General features: G+C 40.0%; 3 protein-coding genes across 4 annotated transcripts; 1 reads left to right on the top strand and 2 right to left on the bottom strand.

The window, feature by feature from the left end:
• Nucleotides 1-2,408: 2,408 nt before the first annotated feature.
• LOC128815202 (uncharacterized) lies at nt 2,409-6,081 on the bottom strand. Its single transcript, XM_053991703.1, has 3 exons — nt 6,047-6,081; nt 5,733-5,879; nt 2,409-5,548 (listed from the first exon to the last, which is right to left on the bottom strand). Exons 1-3 carry the CDS (start codon nt 6,079-6,081, stop codon nt 5,197-5,199), a joined length of 534 nt encoding a protein of 177 aa, XP_053847678.1. The 3' UTR covers nt 2,409-5,196.
• Nucleotides 6,082-6,482: 401 nt separating this feature from the next.
• Nucleotides 6,483-15,878, bottom strand: GNPTG (N-acetylglucosamine-1-phosphate transferase subunit gamma). 2 transcript variants are annotated; one of them, XM_053991653.1, is made up of 11 exons: nt 15,753-15,878; nt 15,618-15,672; nt 15,320-15,387; nt 13,125-13,179; nt 12,933-13,016; nt 11,806-11,899; nt 10,409-10,523; nt 9,764-9,846; nt 9,381-9,509; nt 7,896-7,977; nt 6,483-6,668 (listed from the first exon to the last, which is right to left on the bottom strand). In XM_053991653.1, the coding sequence occupies exons 1-11, from the start codon at nt 15,859-15,861 to the stop codon at nt 6,544-6,546; spliced, it is 999 nt and encodes a 332-aa protein (XP_053847628.1). In that variant the 5' UTR covers nt 15,862-15,878; the 3' UTR covers nt 6,483-6,543. The 2 variants fall into 2 exon arrangements, with proteins under 2 accessions (XP_053847628.1, XP_053847627.1); XM_053991652.1 differs by having other exon boundaries at nt 15,618-15,675; nt 15,753-15,810.
• Nucleotides 15,843-19,835, top strand: TSR3 (TSR3 ribosome maturation factor). The gene is made up of 6 exons (XM_053991654.1): nt 15,843-15,941; nt 16,042-16,258; nt 17,086-17,279; nt 18,078-18,251; nt 19,530-19,593; nt 19,672-19,835. Exons 1-6 carry the CDS (start codon nt 15,860-15,862, stop codon nt 19,802-19,804), a joined length of 864 nt encoding a protein of 287 aa, XP_053847629.1. The 5' UTR covers nt 15,843-15,859; the 3' UTR covers nt 19,805-19,835.
• The last annotated feature ends 329 nt before the right edge of the window (nt 19,836-20,164 follow it).

The raw sequence follows: 20,164 nt of genomic DNA, 5'->3' as shown, positions 1-20,164 counted from the left end.
AAGAACTACCATGCAGAAATGCCGCATGCAAGCGTGTGAACTTGGAAGTCAGTAGCCCTTAGCAACAAGACAGACATTCAAGAGCAACTCTACTTCCAGTATAAATCGCTAGCTCACCAGGTCCTGTGGCAGGTATCAAATGCACGCCTTTTAGTGACAAGCATTTAAGCTCAGCAAGAAGTACAGAAACAGAAGCCTACTTGACCCACACTGGCCAGCTGCAGATCAACATCACCTTAACTGCACTGATTCTCAAGAAGTTCTGGGCTTGGTTTGGTTGGAGAGTGAACCTTTGTCTTGGCACAGCTCTAGTAAGGTTTTGAACTGGCACAGACCAAGAGATGAACTACTACAATGAAGTTAGTTGCACTAACACCAGGAATTTGCAGTCAAACCAAAACAGCAGCTTAAGAAGGAGCCAGGTCACTAACCATTCTCTGTGGTAACACCCGTATGGGAACTTCTGTACTTGTGGATATGTTCAACAGCCTCTTGAACGCTGTCCACCGCCTCAATGCAGCACTCCAGGCCCCCATATTCTGTGTGCAGCGATTTCACTTCTGAAGGACTGAATGTCAAGTAAGATGCAAACTTTGGGCCAGCATGAATCTTCACCTGCAACACCAGAAATATTTTGTTTGTGGCTACTGACCATACCAGAGCCTTTCAGGTGAAAGTGTAGCTTCTTGTACTCAATATGGGATAGATAGCAGTCCCTGTGGTGCTATGTTTTGGACTTCTATGGACTATGTTTTAACAGTGTTAAAAACACATCAATGTTTTGGCTGCTGCTGAACAGAGCTTGCACAACGTCAAGGTTCTCTCTTCCCCTCTGTTCCAACTCTGTGCCCCTAGCACGAAGATTAGGAGTGTGCAGGAATTTGGGAGAGGACACAGCCAACAGCTGACCAGAACTGACCAAAGGGGTGTTCCATGCCGTATAATGTCACGTGCAGCAATACAAACTGAGGGGAGGGGGTTTGTGAAGACGGTAGGCATTGCCCAAGAGACTGGCTGGGTGTTGTTTTTTTTTGTGGCAGACAGCAAGTAATTAGCTTTGCCTTGTGGATGTTGCTGGTGGGTTTTTAGTTTTGTTTTGGGGTTTACTTTTTTATTGGTTATTTTCTCCCCTTAGTCCCCTTTCTTCTTCCTGTTTCCTTCGCTTATCAAGCTATCTTTTAAGCTACAAGCTTCCTCAGTTTTGTTCTAATTTTCTCCTCCTGTCCCACTTGGAGCAGGGGAAAGCAAGCAGGCAACTGGATGGTGCTTAGCCACTGAGTGGAGTTAATCCCCAACGTGCATGCAGTGTAAGAAAAATACACCTACACTTTGGGAAACTTGGCACATAGGTGAACTAGCCACAAGGTACAATAACTGACATGCCAGGTTGGCTACCTACCATGACAAGCTCTAATTCAGGACTCATTTGAAATTAGTTAAAGCAATTGCATCAGTTAGTCACCAGGCAGAAAAGGCCAGTACAGCACTGCTAGGAAAACAGCTAAAATTCTGATGCCAGCCTTTGTTTTAAGACAGCAACTGCAGAGAATAGCGAAAGGAATGCTTCCAAGTTTGCACCTACGGAAGTCTTAAGATCTTGAATTACTTTTATCCTTTTACTCTATTAAATGATACCAGCCATCTCTGAAGCACATCTCAGACACAAAGGAGTTACTGGGTCCAAAACTGAAAAAACTCATGCAGATATTTTTCATTTGTTATAAAGAAAATTTTTACACACTATCAACCTCTGTCAAAACACCTAAACAATGAGAGATAATTTAGAACACATACAGCACAGAAATTCCATGCAGATGAATTTCCATTCAAACAGGAAATTTTGACAAGACAAGCATAAATGGGAAATAAGGCACAAGTCTACTAAATGTGAAGGCTTTTAAGACAATATCTGTAAACCAGCATTTTCTTGTGCAACTATAAAATTACTTTAATTGCGTAATCCTGCCCAATATTTCTTGTTGTCAGGTTAGATTAGACAGAGGTAATATCCTCCCCACTGTGTAAGGAGACGGGTTATGGTTGGTGGTGGAATTGAACTGGTACACATATTCCTCCCATTCAAAATACAAACATCTACCCTGCACTCTACCCTTCCCAAGAAACAACTAAACAACACATTAAAAAGCCCCAAACATTGAGAACTTGCTCCTTGACTACTTACCAGTTTCTTTTACTATAACCCTTTCAACAGCATCAAAACGTATGACCTCTCTATCTTGCGTTAATCACCGCCTGTGCACTCTATTTGTCAAATACACAGTGCTGTGTGAAAACCCTTGATTTATGTGCAATTCATACTACATGGATACTTCTTCCTGATGCATCTCTGCTACCTTTACTGAAAAAACATTGCTTGTGTCTAGACAACTGTGAAAAACGCCAATCACTTGGTTTTTACAAGTTTTAAAGTTTAATAATAATAAAATTGTTATAAAAATAGTAATACAATTAGAGTAATAAAAATTTAGAGTTAGGACAATTGCAAGACAATAAAAAGCAAAGAGTTACGGACGTCCGGATGCTCTCGGGCACTTAAGCCACGACAAGCATGTCTTGTGAACAAAGGAATCACCTTAAAAGCAACAGCCTGTTGCATATACGGAACACTTCATGATTATGCATATATTTTATTTAAAACAAGAACTTCGTCTGGTACTTGTCCAAAAGTTTCTGTTAATTCCCAGGTGCCTTTGAGTCTCAATCAGGCTTGAAGAAGTTCGTTTCTGTTGATAAGGAAAGCCATAAATTCCTCTCCTCTGGAAAATTTAGGGGTTTCTGTAATTGTTATCCTTGTGCAAAGAATTCCTTGATTATCTCATCTCTTTCTTGAGATAGTTAAAAAGTATCTTACATAGTATAGTTTCTATTTTAACATTGTGTTATAACCTAAAAATACATTCAACACACTACTTGAGAGAATTAATACAGCATAACTTTCCAACAATACACATATAATATTCATTGTAACTATTGCGTAAAGCCAATCATAAAATATGCATTTTTCACAACAACTAATTAGTATGCTGGCCTTTTGATATCCTTTGACATACCAGGAGGGAAAATGGGTGGGAACAAAGGGCATCCAAGAGGAGAATTTAAAAAAAACGCATGCATGAAGCAAATTCAGAAAGCATAAAAACAGACGGAAATTCACTTGGGTAAGAAGCTAAATTAATAGATTCAGGAAGACAAGGCTTTGCATCTGACTGAATTTGAAAAGGTAGAGAAAGGTGGTGCATATTCTTTTGTGGCAGAAGATTATTTTTGCTATATACAAGGAAGTATATAGCAAAGGTATCCCAATAACAGACTGCAGCTGTCCTGAATAAGCTGCTTTCAGATCATTTCTACAGAAACACTTGACGCTGTGTGGAGAAGCAAAGTTCATTGACATGCACAAAGACACAGATGAGTAACTAAAATGTTATGCCATGTAAACAGGGCTACACCAGCCAGACCAAATGCTTCTAAAGTTTTAGAAAGAAACCAGACAAAAACCACAAAACAAAACTCAAGTATGAGTGACTAACCTGTTCTACTCTCAACATGTCTATCATCTGATCAAACAACGGGGTTCTCAGCAAGTCTCGATGAATTAAGAGAGTTTCCTGAGCATTACAGGCAGCAGGATATTCACACTTTGAGTCTTTGACTGAGGTTTAAGAGTACATAATTGGTTACATAACATTTCCAATGAAGATTTTTGGATAATATATAAATTATAAATCACCAAAACTACATTGCAGAATCCAAAGTTCAATTACACCCATGAGACTTATATGATGGAAAAACGGGGATTTCCCTCAATTCAAGCCCTTAAAAACCCTAACCCTAACCCAAACCCTAACTTAACTTAGTCCCCCAAAATACTGGGAAAAGAGAGGTTCTCCTCACTTTAAATTTCTTATATGATGGAAAAAGGGGGATTTCCCCCTCAGTTCAAGCCCTTAAAATCCTAACCCTAACCCTTTTCCTAACTTTCTTATATGACAGAAAAAGGGGGATTGTTCCCCTGAATTCAAGCCGTTAAAAACCCAAACTCTAATCCTAATGCTAACCCTAACTCTAGGCATAATATTAAACCTAGGCATATCCGAAACCATTAGTGAGGGAGCAAAAGGTGCATGGAGGTGAGGCTGGTGCCAAGCAGAAATGTGGGGAAGGAGACATGTTGTGGCAATTCTGTGTTCCCCTTGGCGTGTCTTTTGTAGCTACAGCAGGCCTGGAGCTCTGGGCTTTGTGGTTTTCAGAATCCTAACAGTAGGCAGAGCAGTAAAAGCAGCTTTGGGCTAAGGCCGGTTCAAAGGAGAAAGCTGTGGAGGAAGCTGTGTTTGGGCAGTTCTGTGTTTGGGTTTTAATTAGGGATTTTCATGACGCATACGTGATTTTCCGTTTTTACATTTGAAAACTTAAGAAAAGCCTCTAATTTTGAAGGGAACTAGGTCGTGTTAGTACTTTACATTCCTCCTCTCCAAGAAAAGTTTCCAGAGTGCAAGCTTGAATATCTATGAAGCTGCACAAAAAGCCTAGGTACTGTATTGTTCAATGCGACATTCTCAATGCAAGCCAAACGTTTTTATTTTGGGCAAAATATTCTCCTGCCAGTGTTGACCATCTAAATCAACCATGCCTAGAAAGTTCTAGTCCAGAAAGCATGCACCCTTGAAGGTAATTTCTACATTAGTGAGTGGAATTACACACAAAAGGAAAAAAATTCAGAACACAATTGCATAGTAAAGAATCATTCCTTTACAGTTGTCTTCAATATAAACTGAACATATTCTGTAACTACCAAAATGTCAAATGAAAGTCACCTTAAGCAGCAATTTCACAGACAATCACATTAGGTATTTTTTAATACAACAATCCGCTAAGAAAAATGATCCATAGAAAAACGATGGGTTGTATAAAACTTTCCTTCAAGTTCAAGTTGATTTGCAATACATCCTGTTCATCCCTACCTGCACAATTCAGAAACGACACCTTTTCCTACCAGTGAAATTACTACGGCAAGACCGGCACAGAAAACAGCTTGAAGAAATCAAACTTTCAAGATAAGGCTGCCGAAAAACTAGAAAAACAAGTTTTTTTTCATTACAGTGCCAGTACAGCTTTTAACCAGGTGAATGCCAGCAAACTTTTGTCAGCTCCCTCACGGCAGCCGCACTCCCGTCCTCAGTCCTCCTTCAGCAGCTGAAGGGGAGCACTGCTTTCCTGGACCGTGTCTGAGACCACGATCTGGCCGGAGAGAACTGCTTCCAGTCGCTCGTCGGTCTCCCTTTTCTCTCTGAACACACACCATAGCAACAGCCACGTGCCTAGTGCACTAAGGGGCAGCACGTTCACCGACGGCCTCTCGTGGTCGCTCCCCATCGACCGGCCGACGCTCCAAAACCGCGGACTGGCCTTGCTGCCGGAGAAGGGAATGGGCCCCCCGCCCTCCCGATCCGCGCCTGCCGCACCCTCCGGGTTCCGCTGTCGTGCCAGACCCCGCCGAGTCCCGGGCCCACACGGGGCTCGCCACGCCCTGCAACGACACACGCGTGAGCGTCGCGAAGGACTCACGTAGCGTCCCGGCCTCCGTCCTCACCGCCAGCGGCCCCGGCCCCGGCCCGGCCCTCGCCGCAATCCCCGTCCTCATCGCCGGCGACCCCGGCCCGCCCCTCTCCTCACCGCCAGCGACCCAGCGCCCACATCATCCCGCGCCTTACGTGAGCGGAAGCGGAAGCGCGAGGGCTAGGCGGGCTGGGCCGCGGCTCAACGCAGCTGCCGCCGCGAGGGGAAGGCCGAAAGGACCCTGGGCTAAGGGGGTCGCGAACCGCACCACAGGAGGCGGCACAGTGACCGCAGATGGCGTGCTCGGCGTTCACCGACTGCTGCAGTGATGCTTCCTTCCACAGTTTGTGTTGGAAGAGTCCATTTTATGCCGTATTAGGTACAGAGAATTGCCAGGTATTTCCTCAACACAGCTTGAGCTTTTGTAACAGTTCAGTGATTTCATTGCACCTTTCTGTCAGATTCTGACCAACTTCCATTTAACCTGACAGCCAAAGACGACATCGACCTTTGAACACGAGTCGGTGGAGTGGTGTGGTCTGCACTGCTGTGGCAGAAAACGTTTCTTTTTCCACTAAAGTGTGCCGAGAAAACTTCTTAGCATATACATGAAATAGCATGTTCTTAATACTGTATTTAGTACCTTTCTTACAATATCTTGCAGCACTGGTCTTGAGCTGGTTTGTATTCACTCCAATTTCTACTACACTTGATCAATAAAAATAGCAGAAGCTGGGACTAGGCACACAGAATCTGTAAATTCGTGCCAAATACTGGTCTTAGCAAAGTGTTACAAACGTTGTCAGGAACTAGATAACTATTCTCATAATACTGTGCCCTCACTCGACTACACTGTTTGCTTTAGGGCAGAAATTGAAATAAAGTCAAGAATACTCACAAGAAGGTAAATCTTTGTGGCATAATACATGGTTAGTTTAATTTACATTCTGTACCACCCGAGTTTCTTCATAGAGTGTAATTCCAAATTCCTGTATTGCCATGCAGGTGCTCATCATCCTTTGACCCATTAAGAACTGATGCCACTGCAGTTGCCAGTTGGTGACTTCCATACTCAACACTGGTATTTCCAGCTGTAAAATTTAGTTTTTTAATATGACATCAGTTATTTTCGCTTTTAAACACCAAAACATTTTTGCCACAGAATTCACTAAATAATTTTGAAATAAGTCATCTACAGTAAACTGAATTCTGCTTTTGATTATAGAGTGCTAATCTGCAATAATTAAAAGAACTACTGCAATAATGACCTACCAAACAGGCAGAATATACTATGCAAATTACATCGTTAATATTTTAAATGTGCAGATAATATGTTCTACAAAATTTTTCTATGAATTTTTTTCCTAGAAAAGTTTCTCAAAGCAAAAAGAAAAAAATTAAGCGTGTCACTAATTTTAAGCTAATTTAATTAGCTCAAAGGTTCTTTGTTTTGTTGAAGTGCCAATTCTGAACATACAATCTGTAAAAAGAAAGATATATGTATTTATGTATACATGTGTATTCCCGGACATTAAATTCTCCTTTGACAAACGGTTCATGTAATAATGGGCATGATAGTCTGGAATGAGGGAAAACAAACAAACAAACAGAAAACCAAACTACAAACCTCTCTCTCTCAAAAAAAAAAAAAAAAAAAACAAAAAAAACCAAACAAAAAACAAACAAACAAACAAACAAACAAACAAAAAACCCAAAAAAAACCCCAAAAAAACCAAAAAACAAAAAACCACAACAACTTGTCTGTAATTAATCCAGATAAGCTGTGCCCCTTCGCAGCCAGCACTAGTCTTTCCTACTAGAAAAAAAAAAATGTGGTATGGTACTTACCTAACAGAAATCAAAGAGAGGGAAGAAAGAAACAAAACAGGCAACTTCAAAAAGGGAAATAGCAATACAAACTTATACAGAGAAAACTTCAAGTGTTATGAAAGAAATCAGGCCTTGTGGTTAAAATACAGAAGTGGAGTTACTTAACAGACACATTTGTGCTATTAATGATGTAATATCAATTTCCTTTTAAATTGGCACCTTAAGGACTGGAGAGAAACTTTAGTTACAACAGCAGTCAAATTTTTTCTATAAAGCTAGAATTTCAAGTCATCAACAGATTTTTTGAGGACAAAGTAAGTCCTTGTGCACAGGAATCAAAACCTAAGTACTCATTAAAAACTTTGTCTACTGAATTTTACCTCCATATATGACAGATTATTTAACTGTTACTGTAACTGAAAACAGCACTGGGGTATTCACATTCTGAGCAGACAACAATGGAAAAGAACAATACCAGAAAAACTCACCAGAATTTCCTTTGTATGCAATACCATGCTGACCTAATAAAACTCTAAGTTTTTTTATTTCTTCAGAAAGTTGCTTGTATTCCTAAGAAAGAAAATACATTAAAAATAGTCCTTCCACTTTTCAAATACATACCTAGATTGGGAGCTTTTAAGAAAAAAATGCCTCTGTGCACAGCTGTTACAACTTTTGGCTTTGAAGAACTTAAAATGCTTGTTCCAAGAACACAGAGCAAATTTTAGAAAAAGATACATGTCTGTGTTGCCAAAAGAGGAGCCAGCTTTTTTCAAGCCCAAGAGTAAAAATGAGAAATGCTTTCCGTAACTATTTCAAATCTGTCCTGTAACGAGCATTTTGTCATAGAACAAATCTTAAGTTTGCTTCAGGACTACCCTTATTTTATAATTATCGTAATTCTGCAGTCTGGAAATTTGTCAACTCCTCAGCTCTTGACCTAGTAACTTCATGTTCTTGCTCTCAGCAGTTTCTGTTACCTTACAGACAGGGACTGCTTAGTTCTTTTGAGACTTAGAGCATGTACCTGAAATATCAGGGAAGCCCCTATTTTTTGCCGCATTTTGGTGTTTACATGAAGAAAGATAGAGCAAAAGAATAAGTATTTAAGATTCTGTGTTTACCAAACCAGCCAATTTATGTCAATTAAGCTATGATGAAGCCAGAAAAAGAAATAGAAATTATTAAATACTGTTTTGTTAATGAGTGAAAAAAATTAGTCATGTGACTGTTCCAGCTCCTATGGAATCAAAATGGTGATTTTTATATTTAAGTATATTCAGCTTAACCATGGTTTTATTGGGTTATATTCATGAATTACGATATGGTGTTTTGTCTTTGCAACATTTTTCAAATAAAAAGACAACGCTTCTCTGCATTATAATGAATGAATTCCCATTCATGTTCTTTTTCTAATGGTCAGGTTGCACTCTTTTAGGCTGAGCACACCTTCTACCTCTATTTTCCCCATTCCAACTCTGTTGCAGAAGAACTGTTCACATACACAAGAGTCATTCAGAAATAAATACAGCCATTCTGCCTTTTGCTTGTGCAACAGCCAGTGCATTCTTACACAAGTCTGGGTAATTATCCACAGAGATAATTAAGAGTGTCAACATTCTCAAGGTTGGTTACACATTTATCTTCACTAGTAATTCCTTCCTGTCTCCAGACTGATATTCCCCAGAAAGAGTACCTACAAGATGTTCATAACCCAAGTGCATACACCAATTCCTTCATAACCCCTATCTTCTAACTGGGCGTTCATTTTTGCTGGTTTGTTTTTGACTTAGGGGCTATAATAAAGATACCGAATCACACTACATGCAGGCTGTTACATACTGAAACCAGAAAAGAAAACCCCATGAGGAGATTCAGCTGAACACCAAGGGCATTTACATAATGCCCTCCCAATGATACTGTAATATAGTGAAAAGGTGCCAATGCCACATTGTAAATATTATGCTCTATACCTTACTGCACTTTTCCACTGTTTCAAATTCCAGAGTTATTTTCTTACTCTGTTTTTCAACTTCATTTTCTTCTGTTGCTTTTAGAAGTCCTGCTTCCTCAAAAATCTCTTTCAGAATTTTTTTGTAACCCTAGAAAAGAAAGTTTCCAAAAGGTGACAGATCAATCTATTCAACTCTCATCTCTGCTTGTAATTTGCACTGGCCATTCCAAATCCTCAAGCTTCATTATCAGTTCATATAGCAGTTACAGAACATGAAAATTACTTTTGCCAACTGCAGAATAAATGCACCTACTCCGAAAGGAGAAACTACAGAAGCCAAGTTTGGCTATTAGATAGTAATTGTTTTTTTTTACCAAATAGAGTTGGAAAGAATTAATAAACCTGGTCGGTTATTAGTTCATCGTACAAAAGCTGCTCTGCTTCATCCCACTTCCTTTGCAGTGCTTCAGTCAGAGTTGGATAAACTGAAAAATGGAAGTCAAACCATGTAAAAACCAGGAGCACTGTCCTGCATTAGTTAATTCCTCTTCTAGTATCATGCAAGAGTATTTGTTTTAGGAACTCAATGTTTCTATACACTACACAGTCTCTACTGCTTTCAAGAGCCGGGCTTACGCATAAATTGCACTTCACACATTTAAAGTTTCTGGAGAATGACCACAAATTTTTCTTATTTCCAGATCCAAGGCCTCATATTCCTTTGCTTAATGTAATTCTAATGGAGCTTTTTTTGTAATGTAAATAAATGGGCAGATACTACAGGGCTTATTCCTACGGTCCAAGGAAAGAAAAGAAAAAAAAAAATATTCACTGGGTCTACACCAGCAATAACAACAACAACAAAAAAAATTTATAATCTCAAAAAAATTATTTGAGAAATACCTATGTGTTATAATGACTGGGATTTACAAAACCCCTTCATATAATATGTTAACATTTAATACTAATTTCTATTAAGGTACTAACTCAACCTAAAAATAGACACTCTGAGGATAGCTGTTCCATAAAGTATTTTTTAAATCTTACCTAAAAGTGAGTGGGGATGGCATACGAGAGGAGTCTCAAATGTCAGAGAGTAAACACAAGTACTTGGCTCAGACACATAGGCCAATTTATTGCTCTTTCCACAAACAAGATGAACCTAAACATCAGTAAAAAACAAAGATGAGCAAAAAATGTCTACATGAAACAATACTATCACTGACGATCTATTTGCTGTGTCCCAATGCCAGTAGATAGATTTCTGTACATACTGTCATGTCAAAGCTTCAAGCGCCTTTTTTTTTATTTTTTTCCGTCAAAAAAAAAGCATTACAGCAAGCACATCATCCATTTATTTTATCAAATGTGAAAATTGTTTTCTCTAATGGGAAATGATTCTCCCCACCAACCATTGTTCCTTGGACTACTAAGTACCACATTTCCAGCAAGAATGAGAGTAAAAAGGACGGTGAATAGGACACCTTTAGAATCTCATCTAACATAAGCACAATCTTCTTAAATTTTATTTCTGACCAATGTGCTAATTTAAGAATACAAGACACATCCAGACTGCAGAGAATTGTTTCCATCTTTAGATTTGCAGCACCAATATTTTCTGTCATGAAATGCCAGTGAAAAATGCAATCACAATATCCAAGGTCATACAAGAATATGAATTCTTTCTGCAGCTTTTATGGGAAATAAAGATGTTAAGCAGGCACCTCCATTAGAGTATAACATTTTCACTGTGGCCAGGATATGGCAGCCAAGTTGGCAGTCAATTGCAAGAGATTCAACAAGGTAAAGTGCTGGGTAATGCACTTGTAACAACCCTGTGCACTGTTCCAGGCTTGGGCAAGAATAGCTGGAAAGCTGCTTGGTGGAAAAAGACCTGGGGATGCTGGTTGACAGGTGCTACTCAGCAGACTTGTGCTCCTGACCCTTCCACAGCTCCAGTGCCCTTCTCTAGACAGGCTCCGTCACCTCAAAGTCTTTTCTGAAATGTCCCTAGTGCTGCCTGTTCTAACACCATGCTTAGCTTCTCAGCATGCTATTGTTAACTGACAAATTCTTTTCCCTCCTTTTTCCTGGATGTTTTTAATAGGCTGGCATCTTGAATTCAACAAAGAGCTCTTTATTTTGCCTGACACAAATTACAAAGCACGGTACTGTATTTCTTCAGTAGTAATTATACTACTCTATCAAGGAAAAAAGAGCTGTAAGTAACCAATGAAAATACATAAGTAAATGTCCTCAAAATTTTATCCTGATTCTAGCTTTCCTCCTCCAGTCATTCACATAGTCCCTGCAGGAATTCATCTTTATGTTTTCTATCACAGTTTAAATGATGACTTCTTCAGGGTAGGAATGTTTCAGTTTGTAGTCTCACAAGTGTAAGTAGAGTCATGCTGTCTGAATTAGCATAGTCTAAGTTGTTATACCTTTGTCTGTCTGCTTTTAGTTTCACAGGAGTCTCCTTCCCTCATCCACATTCCAACAAATGTGTTGTTGTCAATTTCCCATTCGTGCCAGATTCTGAAAAAAGAGGACACTATTTTGTTTTAAGTTACTGGACACAAAAGGATGAACCCTCAGGAAGAAAACCAAAACACCCTTATACACCATGTTCAATTTAAGTATATATAGTTCATTTTTGTTGTCTCAGTATTTCCATCTCCTACAGCAAACACCTTGGAAGCAGTGTAGTTTGTGATCCAGGTTGCTATATAGGACACATCAACAGCACCTTTTGAGAGCAGAGTTTTGGTGGATCAAATACCAGTTTGCAAACTATTTGCAGGTAGAAATCTGTGTTTAAGTCTAGTAAAATAAAGTTTATAGATCAATCCCACAAGAAATTCCATCAGGCTAAGTACCCTGTGCAACTCAGTATGATTGCAGGATTTTTAGTGCTGGTGAGAGCACCTACAAAAACCAGGTGTAGTTTTTGCTAGTCCTAAGGCAAATGATACCCTCAGCATGGTGATGTACCAGTTTCCTCTTACTGTTTTGCACATACGAAAAAAAGAGACACCTATATACAAAATATCTAGAAAAGCAATGGTCTTGTTTACACTTAGATTGATTTTAGGTATTATGATTTGGTGGTATTATGATCCAGGGTCTTTACATACTTTGGGATACTTTTTTTTTGGGTCTACATTGAGCGTTTTATAATTTTTTATATTGTTTAACAACCATTAGGCATAAAGCACTGTTTTAATTTTGTAATATTTGTATTTAACCCAAATGGCAAATAGTTAATGGCCATGAAATCTATGTTAATATAAGCTGCAGTTAGACATTATTGAATTTCTCACATGAATATATCACACTTGCAGTTGGCAGGGGTTATTAATCAGTCTCCAGCTAAAATAGGAGGTTAGTATTTATCAACAAAAAAAACCCTGAATTTTTCAAGACAGGGTATTTTTATGTATAACACCTTGGGAACTACCATGACCTAAGCTGATCAAAGGAAGAATCTTAATTTTAAAACTGCCTCATTTTTACAATCTATGGCCTGCTGACAACATAGCTAAAACATAAAAAGGTCTAAATGTCTCACCCTAAAATCCCACTATAGGCATTCCATCGAAAAGTCTGCTCATGCTGAGTGACATTATGGAAAGGACAAAACTCATACTTGTACCTTAAAAGGAGAGAAAAGAAACAGAAAATAAGAAATGTTTCAGATTGGAATAAAAAACTAGTTCATTCCTAGTAAGTATATAAACAAATATCCAAAGCCATTACTCACGTGGATTCCACAAAACTGAAACACTTGCCAGCAAGCCTAAAGAGATGTGCAGGGCCTAAAAACATCACAACATGACATAAAAGAAAAAGAATGTTTTGGTTAAATTTAAGCAAACTACTGTGGTAACAAAAGTGTGAAGAGTATGTGACAAATTAAATTTTCTGCTGTACATAAGGAAATTTTTATCTTCCATATGAATTACTGTAAGTTCCCACTAGCACTATACTGGATTGTGTCACGATCTTTAACGTTTTTCATTCTCACTACCCAGTGAAATAGATAAGTCTAATTTGACAACAAAAATGAGAAAACTGCATAAAAATAAACATTTGGAGGTCGGGTCCATAAAAGGAATCGTCAGTGCAGATCCTGCCAAAATCTAACATTGAAATCACTGAAACTCTTGCTTGGCAGCTGTCTGTCTCCAAATTCATACAAACTCTGCAAGTTTATACTAGTAAAGCTCGTTTGTTCAAAATGTTGATGGTGCTGCATATTTAAGTTTCACTGAGATTCTCAGACTGGATATTCTTTTTTGCCATTTGCCTTCGTGGTCTGATCCAGGTAGTATTTAACAAGATAAAACTTTTGCTGTCAGACTGGTCAGCAGTTGCAATTCTATTCTTTTAGTATTGACTACAAGGCTTGCTGTCAAAGAAATCCAAGACAGGTAACTTGTCATTAAAAAGAGGGCGAAAAGTTCTGAACTACATGCTAGAGGAATATTTCAGTATCTCTCGTATAAGGAAATTTACCTTGGAATTACTAAATATTTATGAGGAAAGAGGAAAAGAGATTACAAAGCAAATAAAGTAAAATCCCATCCTGGATTCTAATTCCCCACTGTCAGGATTGTGTGGGTACTTTTTCCAAGTATCTAGACAAGCAATCCTACAAACAAAAAGGTCAGACTACCAGAATCACGCCCTCCAGAATGCTTTAACCACTGGGATACAGGGATACTGGGATACAGGCAGGTGCTCTTTCCCAAGTGTTCTTGTGACTGCATGATCTTGCATTTCATTCTAGAGATGGGCTTGACCCGAGGGGTTTGCTCCTCTATTACATGAAATCTGTGCCTCAGTGATTAGGATGCTCTCCCCGCAAATGAAAAACAGCAAATGTGAATGTGTCCATAAGGAATGCATTCAACTCATGTCTCCCTTTCCAGGGCAGATGCTGTAGAAGAGAAACTGCCAGAACTATTACCCCAACTGTTTTGTAGAAGAAAAGAACAAGTATGGTTTCCATGCTAAAGAAATAATTGTGCAAGGCAGGGTCCCATGCCCTAGGTTTGTGTTCTATATACATTCCCAATTTTTGGCTACATGTAAGATCCCACAACAAAGACAGAAGGATTTCTGGTGTGCTGTCCTTTTTTCCTACTACTTTTGGCATCTTCCCATTCAGCATTCTATTACTAATCCCATTTCTAACTATTTCACATTTCACATACAGTACATGCAAAGTTATACACTTAAGTTTATAAAGCGTGACAGAAAACATTAAGCATAACCACATTCAATGTTGTCATACCAAAATGCCTATCTTGAATCTGAACAAGGTTTAAGTTTCCGCCTAAGGTTAGCAGAGAGACAAGAGTCCTCCCTTTTGCTTAGTCTTCAGTGTTTATCTGCTTTCCTCTAGAGATGGCCTAGAATTTTGTACATCCCTGTTCATTTTGCTTAAGGGGTGTATTTATGTTGTAACACCGAGGCTGTGTGTGAAACTGAGCCCCTCTGACTGGTTCCAAGACTACTGGTAGGACTTTTTTTTAAAACTATTTTTGGGTATTAAGTACTACCAGACAATGGGATGACTTTTATACGATAATCTTAATGACGTTAAGGATTGTGTCAAGAAAAAAAGAGTGTTTACTGTGGATCAAAAGGATCTGTTACAGGCTAGAAAAACACAGAATAAAATGTATCGATAGTCCCATCACAAAAACAGTATTAACAGCACGGGGACCTGGAACCACCAGTGAAGTTAATATAGGTTTTAATTCTTCAGGAGGACAATGAAATATATTTGCCCGTGCTTATTTTCCACGATGCTTCTAAAACCACACGCAAAATTCGGTTTTGCATGCATAAAGTCGAAATAGACTATTTGCACTGCAAACAACTGTTGCTAAATGATAAAAGCTGTATTAAAAAAAAAAAAAAAACTAAAAAAGTAACGGTTACATATACCTGATACTGCAGACGGAGACATCTTTGGCTGCAGCCTATTTGTTTGAGGCAAGAATGGGTTATTCAACCTTTCAAAAGAAGGAAAGTTAAACGTTTAAGGCTGAGTTATGCATCTGGGCGTCCGTACATCCTCTCCTACCTGTGTGTCTCAACACTGACGGCCGATGCCCGCGGGCCAACAGTGGGGTCTGCGGCAGCGGCCCGGCCCGGCGCCCCATCCCCGTTGGAAGAAAACAGACCCGAACCCGCCCAGTGCAGGTGGATCGCGGGACGACAAGGTGAGCAGGCGGCCACGTACCCGAACGTATTCGGCTCCTCCACGATCTTCATTTTCCCCGCCGAGGCGAAGAGACCTGCTAGGAGAGAGCAGTTGGGCGCGGCGGATGGACCAAGCGACCGGCGCGCCCGCCCGCGCCGCGGCCCCCGCACCCACCCAGCGCCGCGCTCAGCGCCGCTAGCAGCACCCGAGCCGCCATCGCCTGCTCCGCGGGAAGCGGAAGTGCGCGAGGCCGCGGGGCGGTGTCTCCGCCGAGCGCGGCCATGGAGCGCGGCCGGCGCGGGGGCCGGCGCGGGACTCGGAGCCTCGAGACTTTCGCGGCGGAAGCGGAGGCCGCGCTGACAGGTGCGTGAGGCGCCGCGGGACGCGGGCAAGAGCAGGTGGGTCCTGCCGAGCTGTGCCGCGTCACCGCTGGGCATTGATGTACTACGCCTGCTGTTTTCAGCTTGCCTGGACGACGAGAGGGCCGCGGATGGGGGCGCTCGGGAGGCCAAGTTCCCCTGCCCCCTTGCCATGTGGGAGCTCGGACACTGCGATCCCAAGAAATGCACCGGGAGAAAACTAGCCCGGAAGGGGTTGCTGCGAACCCTGCGCCTCCGCCAGAGATTCTCGGGCGTCGTCCTGAGTCCGCTGGCCACGGAGTACGTCTCTCCGGCTGACAGGTGGGGCCTCGGTGCCTGTTGGCAAAACTCGGGCGGCGAGGGAAGTGGGGGAGATGCAGACTGTGAGGGAGAGCACTTGGTTCAAATACTGTCCTGATGCTGTATTAGAGAGAGCATTTGAACCACTGATACATGGCTGAAACTCATATGGAGTAAAATTGACCTTCTTACTACGTTACACTGATGCATGAACATGAGAAACAGAGTCGTTTTATCAAATCAGCTTAACATTTTTACACAGCTAGTACCAGATGAGAAAAGCATCTGTAGATCCCAATGAAAAAGCAAAGTAGCAAACCTACGTCCTGTAGGTTAACTTCTTCAGAGCACGACCCTATAGCTACTGTGTTTTTCATCATGCTGTATTTAAGTTCTTCGGTTAGACAACCGAAGTTGGTGTTAACCAGAAAACTTTTTGCGGAAAATGAGAATTTTCTTCAAACGTGCCTGCAGAAAAAAAGATTTGTCTCTAGAAGCAGAGAGAACCTAGCAGAGAACCTAAATCGGAACTTCGGTGTAGTTGAAGGTGTGGACATTACTATTAACCACACTTCTGTCACATTTTTAAACCTAGAATTATTCACATTTCATTTTGAAACACACGGGTAAAACCTTTTTTTGCCATTTGTCTGTTTGGAGGAAAACCATGCTACTGTTCTTTCTCGTTGCGTTTCTGTTATAGGTTATTGGAAAGCATATGGGTTTTCATTGACAAAAGCAGGGGATATATGCAAGTTTGTTGCCAATATAAAGCAGCAATTGGAATTCTCACTTCATCAGTATAGTGGTGACAATTTTTCAAATACAGCGACGTTTCTTTTTTTCAGGCGTGTCATTGCTCAGAGTGGAATTGCAGTCATAGACTGCTCATGGGCCAAATTAGAAGAAACTCCCTTTAAGAGAATGAGGGGGAGTCATCTGCGGTTGCTGCCTTACTTGGTGGCTGCAAATCCTGTAAACTACGGTCGGCCGTGCAAGCTGTCCTGTGTGGAAGCTTTTGCTGCAGCGTTTTGCATTGTTGGTAGGCTCAATTTGTCTGATGTGAAATATGGTGCTAGCAATTGCTACATCCTTAATAAATCAGAAGAGATGGTCTCCGACAAAATAAACTGTAATGCTGTCGATATGGGTCATCACTTTCTTGACTTTGGGATCAGATTGTCTAGCCTTCTTCCAAGTGCACATTACCAGTCACACTGAGGTATCCGTGGAGTATTCACGTCAGCTACTAAACAGGACGCAAACTGATATTCCTCATTTTGTCTGGATGGTGTGTAACGTTAGAAAAACTGTTAAAAAAAAGAAGACGGAACACGAATCCTTAGGCAAGTTTACCTTAATGAGAGGTAGCAGCTGGCTGTTGATAGGTCGAAGTCTGGGTAAGAACAAAAGAAATTGCCCCCTCTTGTGATGTTTTGTTCTCATCACAGAACTTTGATAAGAGAAATGCTCTACCATACTGCAGACAAATCTTACCTTCTGAAAATACTGGATGTACAATTGGTCTTGTACTGAAGGGCTGTGGGACCTAGAGCTCGAATCATTCATTACCTGTACAAAATACTTTTATGTAGCACTTGCTAGAAGGCTATGAACTACTCTTGGATTCAGTTCTTGGATTCAATTCAGTTTCAAGTTAAACTGAAATTTGAAAATATTTGTAGTCTTTCCAAAAGTTTTAATCCTTGAACACTGAAAGAAACACTGGCAAACATCTTTCTCTTGTATTGACATGAATGCACATACTGAACTAGAAACATGTAAGCCGAGTGAAATCTCAGAGTAAAGAAGAAAACTGATAATTTATTTTCTGTTTTAGGATTCCCAGATCTAGCCACCATTCTTCTAAGGAAATTTAAATGGGGTAAGGCATTTATTGACCTGAACAAAAATCTCTTGGAAAAATATGCAGCCTGCCATTGCCAGGACGACATGCTAATAATTGAGAAGGACTTTTTAGCCTGTGCCCAAGAAAAAAAAGACGAAGAAGTAGGTAAGAGAAAAACAGAGAAACATTACACATGCCCTTTTTCTAACTAGTTTCTTCACAGTCTTTTCCTTAAATCTCATAAAGATATTAGCAAGGTGGAAAATAAGTGCTTTGCAGATAAATGTTCTGTCTTTATACTATGCTAAGTGTACCTGTTTGCCCATTTTTTTCAACTCAAATAGGGTGAAAATAACTAAAGCAATTTAATGCATAGAATATTCACAGCTGAACCGTAAAGCAGATACCCTTATTCAGCTAACCAAATTGGAAAACTTGGGAGCAATAAGAAAATACGATGCTTCCTTGTTTTCTATACAGATGTTAAAAGCGGAGTATGAGTAAAAAGACTAGTAATTGAGAAGGAACTATGAGAGAAATATAGGCATACAGTCAGACAGTAGGTTAGTTACACATAAATCTAAGAAGGGCCTTTAATAGACATATTTATATAATCCTCAATCAAGATGTTTAAAATCAGGCCTATAATTAAAATAATTTGTAATAAGTACAAGTAGTTTATTCCCAAAGTCTTACAGTAATTTATCGCAATACCAGTATTTCAGGCTGTATTCACCAGTGAGTGCTTGGTCTCATTCAAGACAGCACAAAGAAAGGCAAATAATCAAGAACATATGAAAAGGGATTATCCTAATTAACATTTTCCTTTCATGGTGATTAAGCCCTTAATATATGAGCCAGGGGCTCATACTGTAAGAAGATGGTCAATAGCCTTCACTTGCTCTAAAATTTGATCTCTTTGCCATGATACTGAATTAAACCATCCTCTTGGTGGAAGCCTAACTAGTTAGATTAAACTGAAGACAGCTCTTAAGAGGCAACACGGCTGTGCCACTTAAAGCACACTTCCACCTACAATCCTATGTATTTTCTGGTTGAACTGCAGAACCAAGATTGGTTTGACTTTTCTGACAGTTTGTCCCAGCTACTTCAGCCCAAGTAAGCCCAGCCCTACCCTTACTCAGCAAGAGCTAAACCTGGACAGGTAGAAACCTACTTATGCAATCTGACCACCTCTAAAGAGCTACAGAACCCCTTTGCAGGGGGTGAGGGAAAAGAGTGAAAAGCCTAGACTGGGCAGGCAGGACTTGGGTTATTTTCTCATCTCCCCCGGTTTCTCCTCAAACAACTATGGTAAACTTGTAAGAGATGTGAACTAGCCTTTCTGTGCCTTTCCCTCCCTGCCATTAATCCATCAAAATGAAGGAAGACTATTATGAAAATGCTTTTTTCATCTTCTGCAGCTTTTCCTTCTTTTTCCAGATCCATTTGATGTTGACTTAGAAAAAGAATTTTCTAATCCCAACAGGCCAGTCAATTACTCAGGGTAATGAAATTTAATTTAAATAACAGTTTTACTTACTATAAGTTATTTTGCTTTTATAATGTTGACAAATGTTTCCAGTCTAGCACAAAGGAAGGAAGACTCTGAGGAGGACAGCGTGAGCAGTCCAGATGATGCCACTGAAAGCAGTGAAAGCATTGATGAGAGCAGTCCAGAAGAAATAAAAATCCCCAACAATCCCAAAGATTTGTAACAGCTTGTATAAAGAAGTTTTCTTGTGAATACTTGAGTGTGTCTTGTTCACCTGTAACTCGGTGCTTAGCAAACCTCAGTCTTTCTGCAGGTTTGTAGGTATTTTATGCACGAGGGCTCTAGGTTATTTAATTTTTAGGTAAGTATGGAACATTAAATTAATTCTGTAACGAGTTTGAAGCTTAGTTACAAGTTTAAAAATAACCCAGTATTCTCATCAATGTGTCTGGAAAGTGGTTTATAGGGGATTATTTTTAACTAATAGTGTATTAGGTAAACTTTCTTAACTTCTGGTCTATATTTCAACAGGAGAACATGACTAAGTTGTTGCCCTGTTCATGGTACCTACCACATAGGGAGT

This window comes from Vidua macroura, chromosome 16 (assembly GCF_024509145.1).
Source record: "Vidua macroura isolate BioBank_ID:100142 chromosome 16, ASM2450914v1, whole genome shotgun sequence".
Taxonomy (NCBI): domain Eukaryota; kingdom Metazoa; phylum Chordata; class Aves; order Passeriformes; family Viduidae; genus Vidua; species Vidua macroura.
The sequence above is the reverse complement of the archived record's forward strand: the minus strand, read 5'-3'. Positions and strand labels throughout refer to the sequence as shown.

What these genes read in the sequence shown, in the direction of transcription:
- LOC128815202 (XM_053991703.1), bottom strand. Translation starts at nt 6,081, where the DNA reads ATGTCGTCTTTGGCTGTCAGGTTAAATGGAAGTTG. An exon ending in GTCAGGTTAAATGGAAGTTG is followed by an intron (nt 5,880 to 6,046) that starts GTCAGAATCTGA and finishes GTGAACGCCGAG; the next exon opens with CACGCCATCTGCGGTCACTG. An exon ending in GCGCTTCCGCTTCCGCTCAC is followed by an intron (nt 5,549 to 5,732) that starts GTAAGGCGCGGG and finishes GTGTCGTTGCAG; the next exon opens with GGCGTGGCGAGCCCCGTGTG.
- TSR3 (XM_053991654.1), top strand. Translation starts at nt 15,860, where the DNA reads ATGGAGCGCGGCCGGCGCGGGGGCCGGCGCGGGACTCGGAGCCTCGAG. An exon ending in AGCGGAGGCCGCGCTGACAG is followed by an intron (nt 15,942 to 16,041) that starts GTGCGTGAGGCG and finishes TGCTGTTTTCAG; the next exon opens with CTTGCCTGGACGACGAGAGG. An exon ending in TGCAGCGTTTTGCATTGTTG is followed by an intron (nt 17,280 to 18,077) that starts GTAGGCTCAATT and finishes TTTCTGTTTTAG; the next exon opens with GATTCCCAGATCTAGCCACC.
- GNPTG (XM_053991653.1), bottom strand. Translation starts at nt 15,861, where the DNA reads ATGGCCGCGCTCGGCGGAGACACCGCCCCGCGGCCTCGCGCACTTCCG. An exon ending in CTAAAAGCAGACAGACAAAG is followed by an intron (nt 10,524 to 11,805) that starts GTATAACAACTT and finishes ACTGATGTTTAG; the next exon opens with GTTCATCTTGTTTGTGGAAA. An exon ending in ATGAACTAATAACCGACCAG is followed by an intron (nt 9,510 to 9,763) that starts GTTTATTAATTC and finishes TTTCTTTTCTAG; the next exon opens with GGTTACAAAAAAATTCTGAA.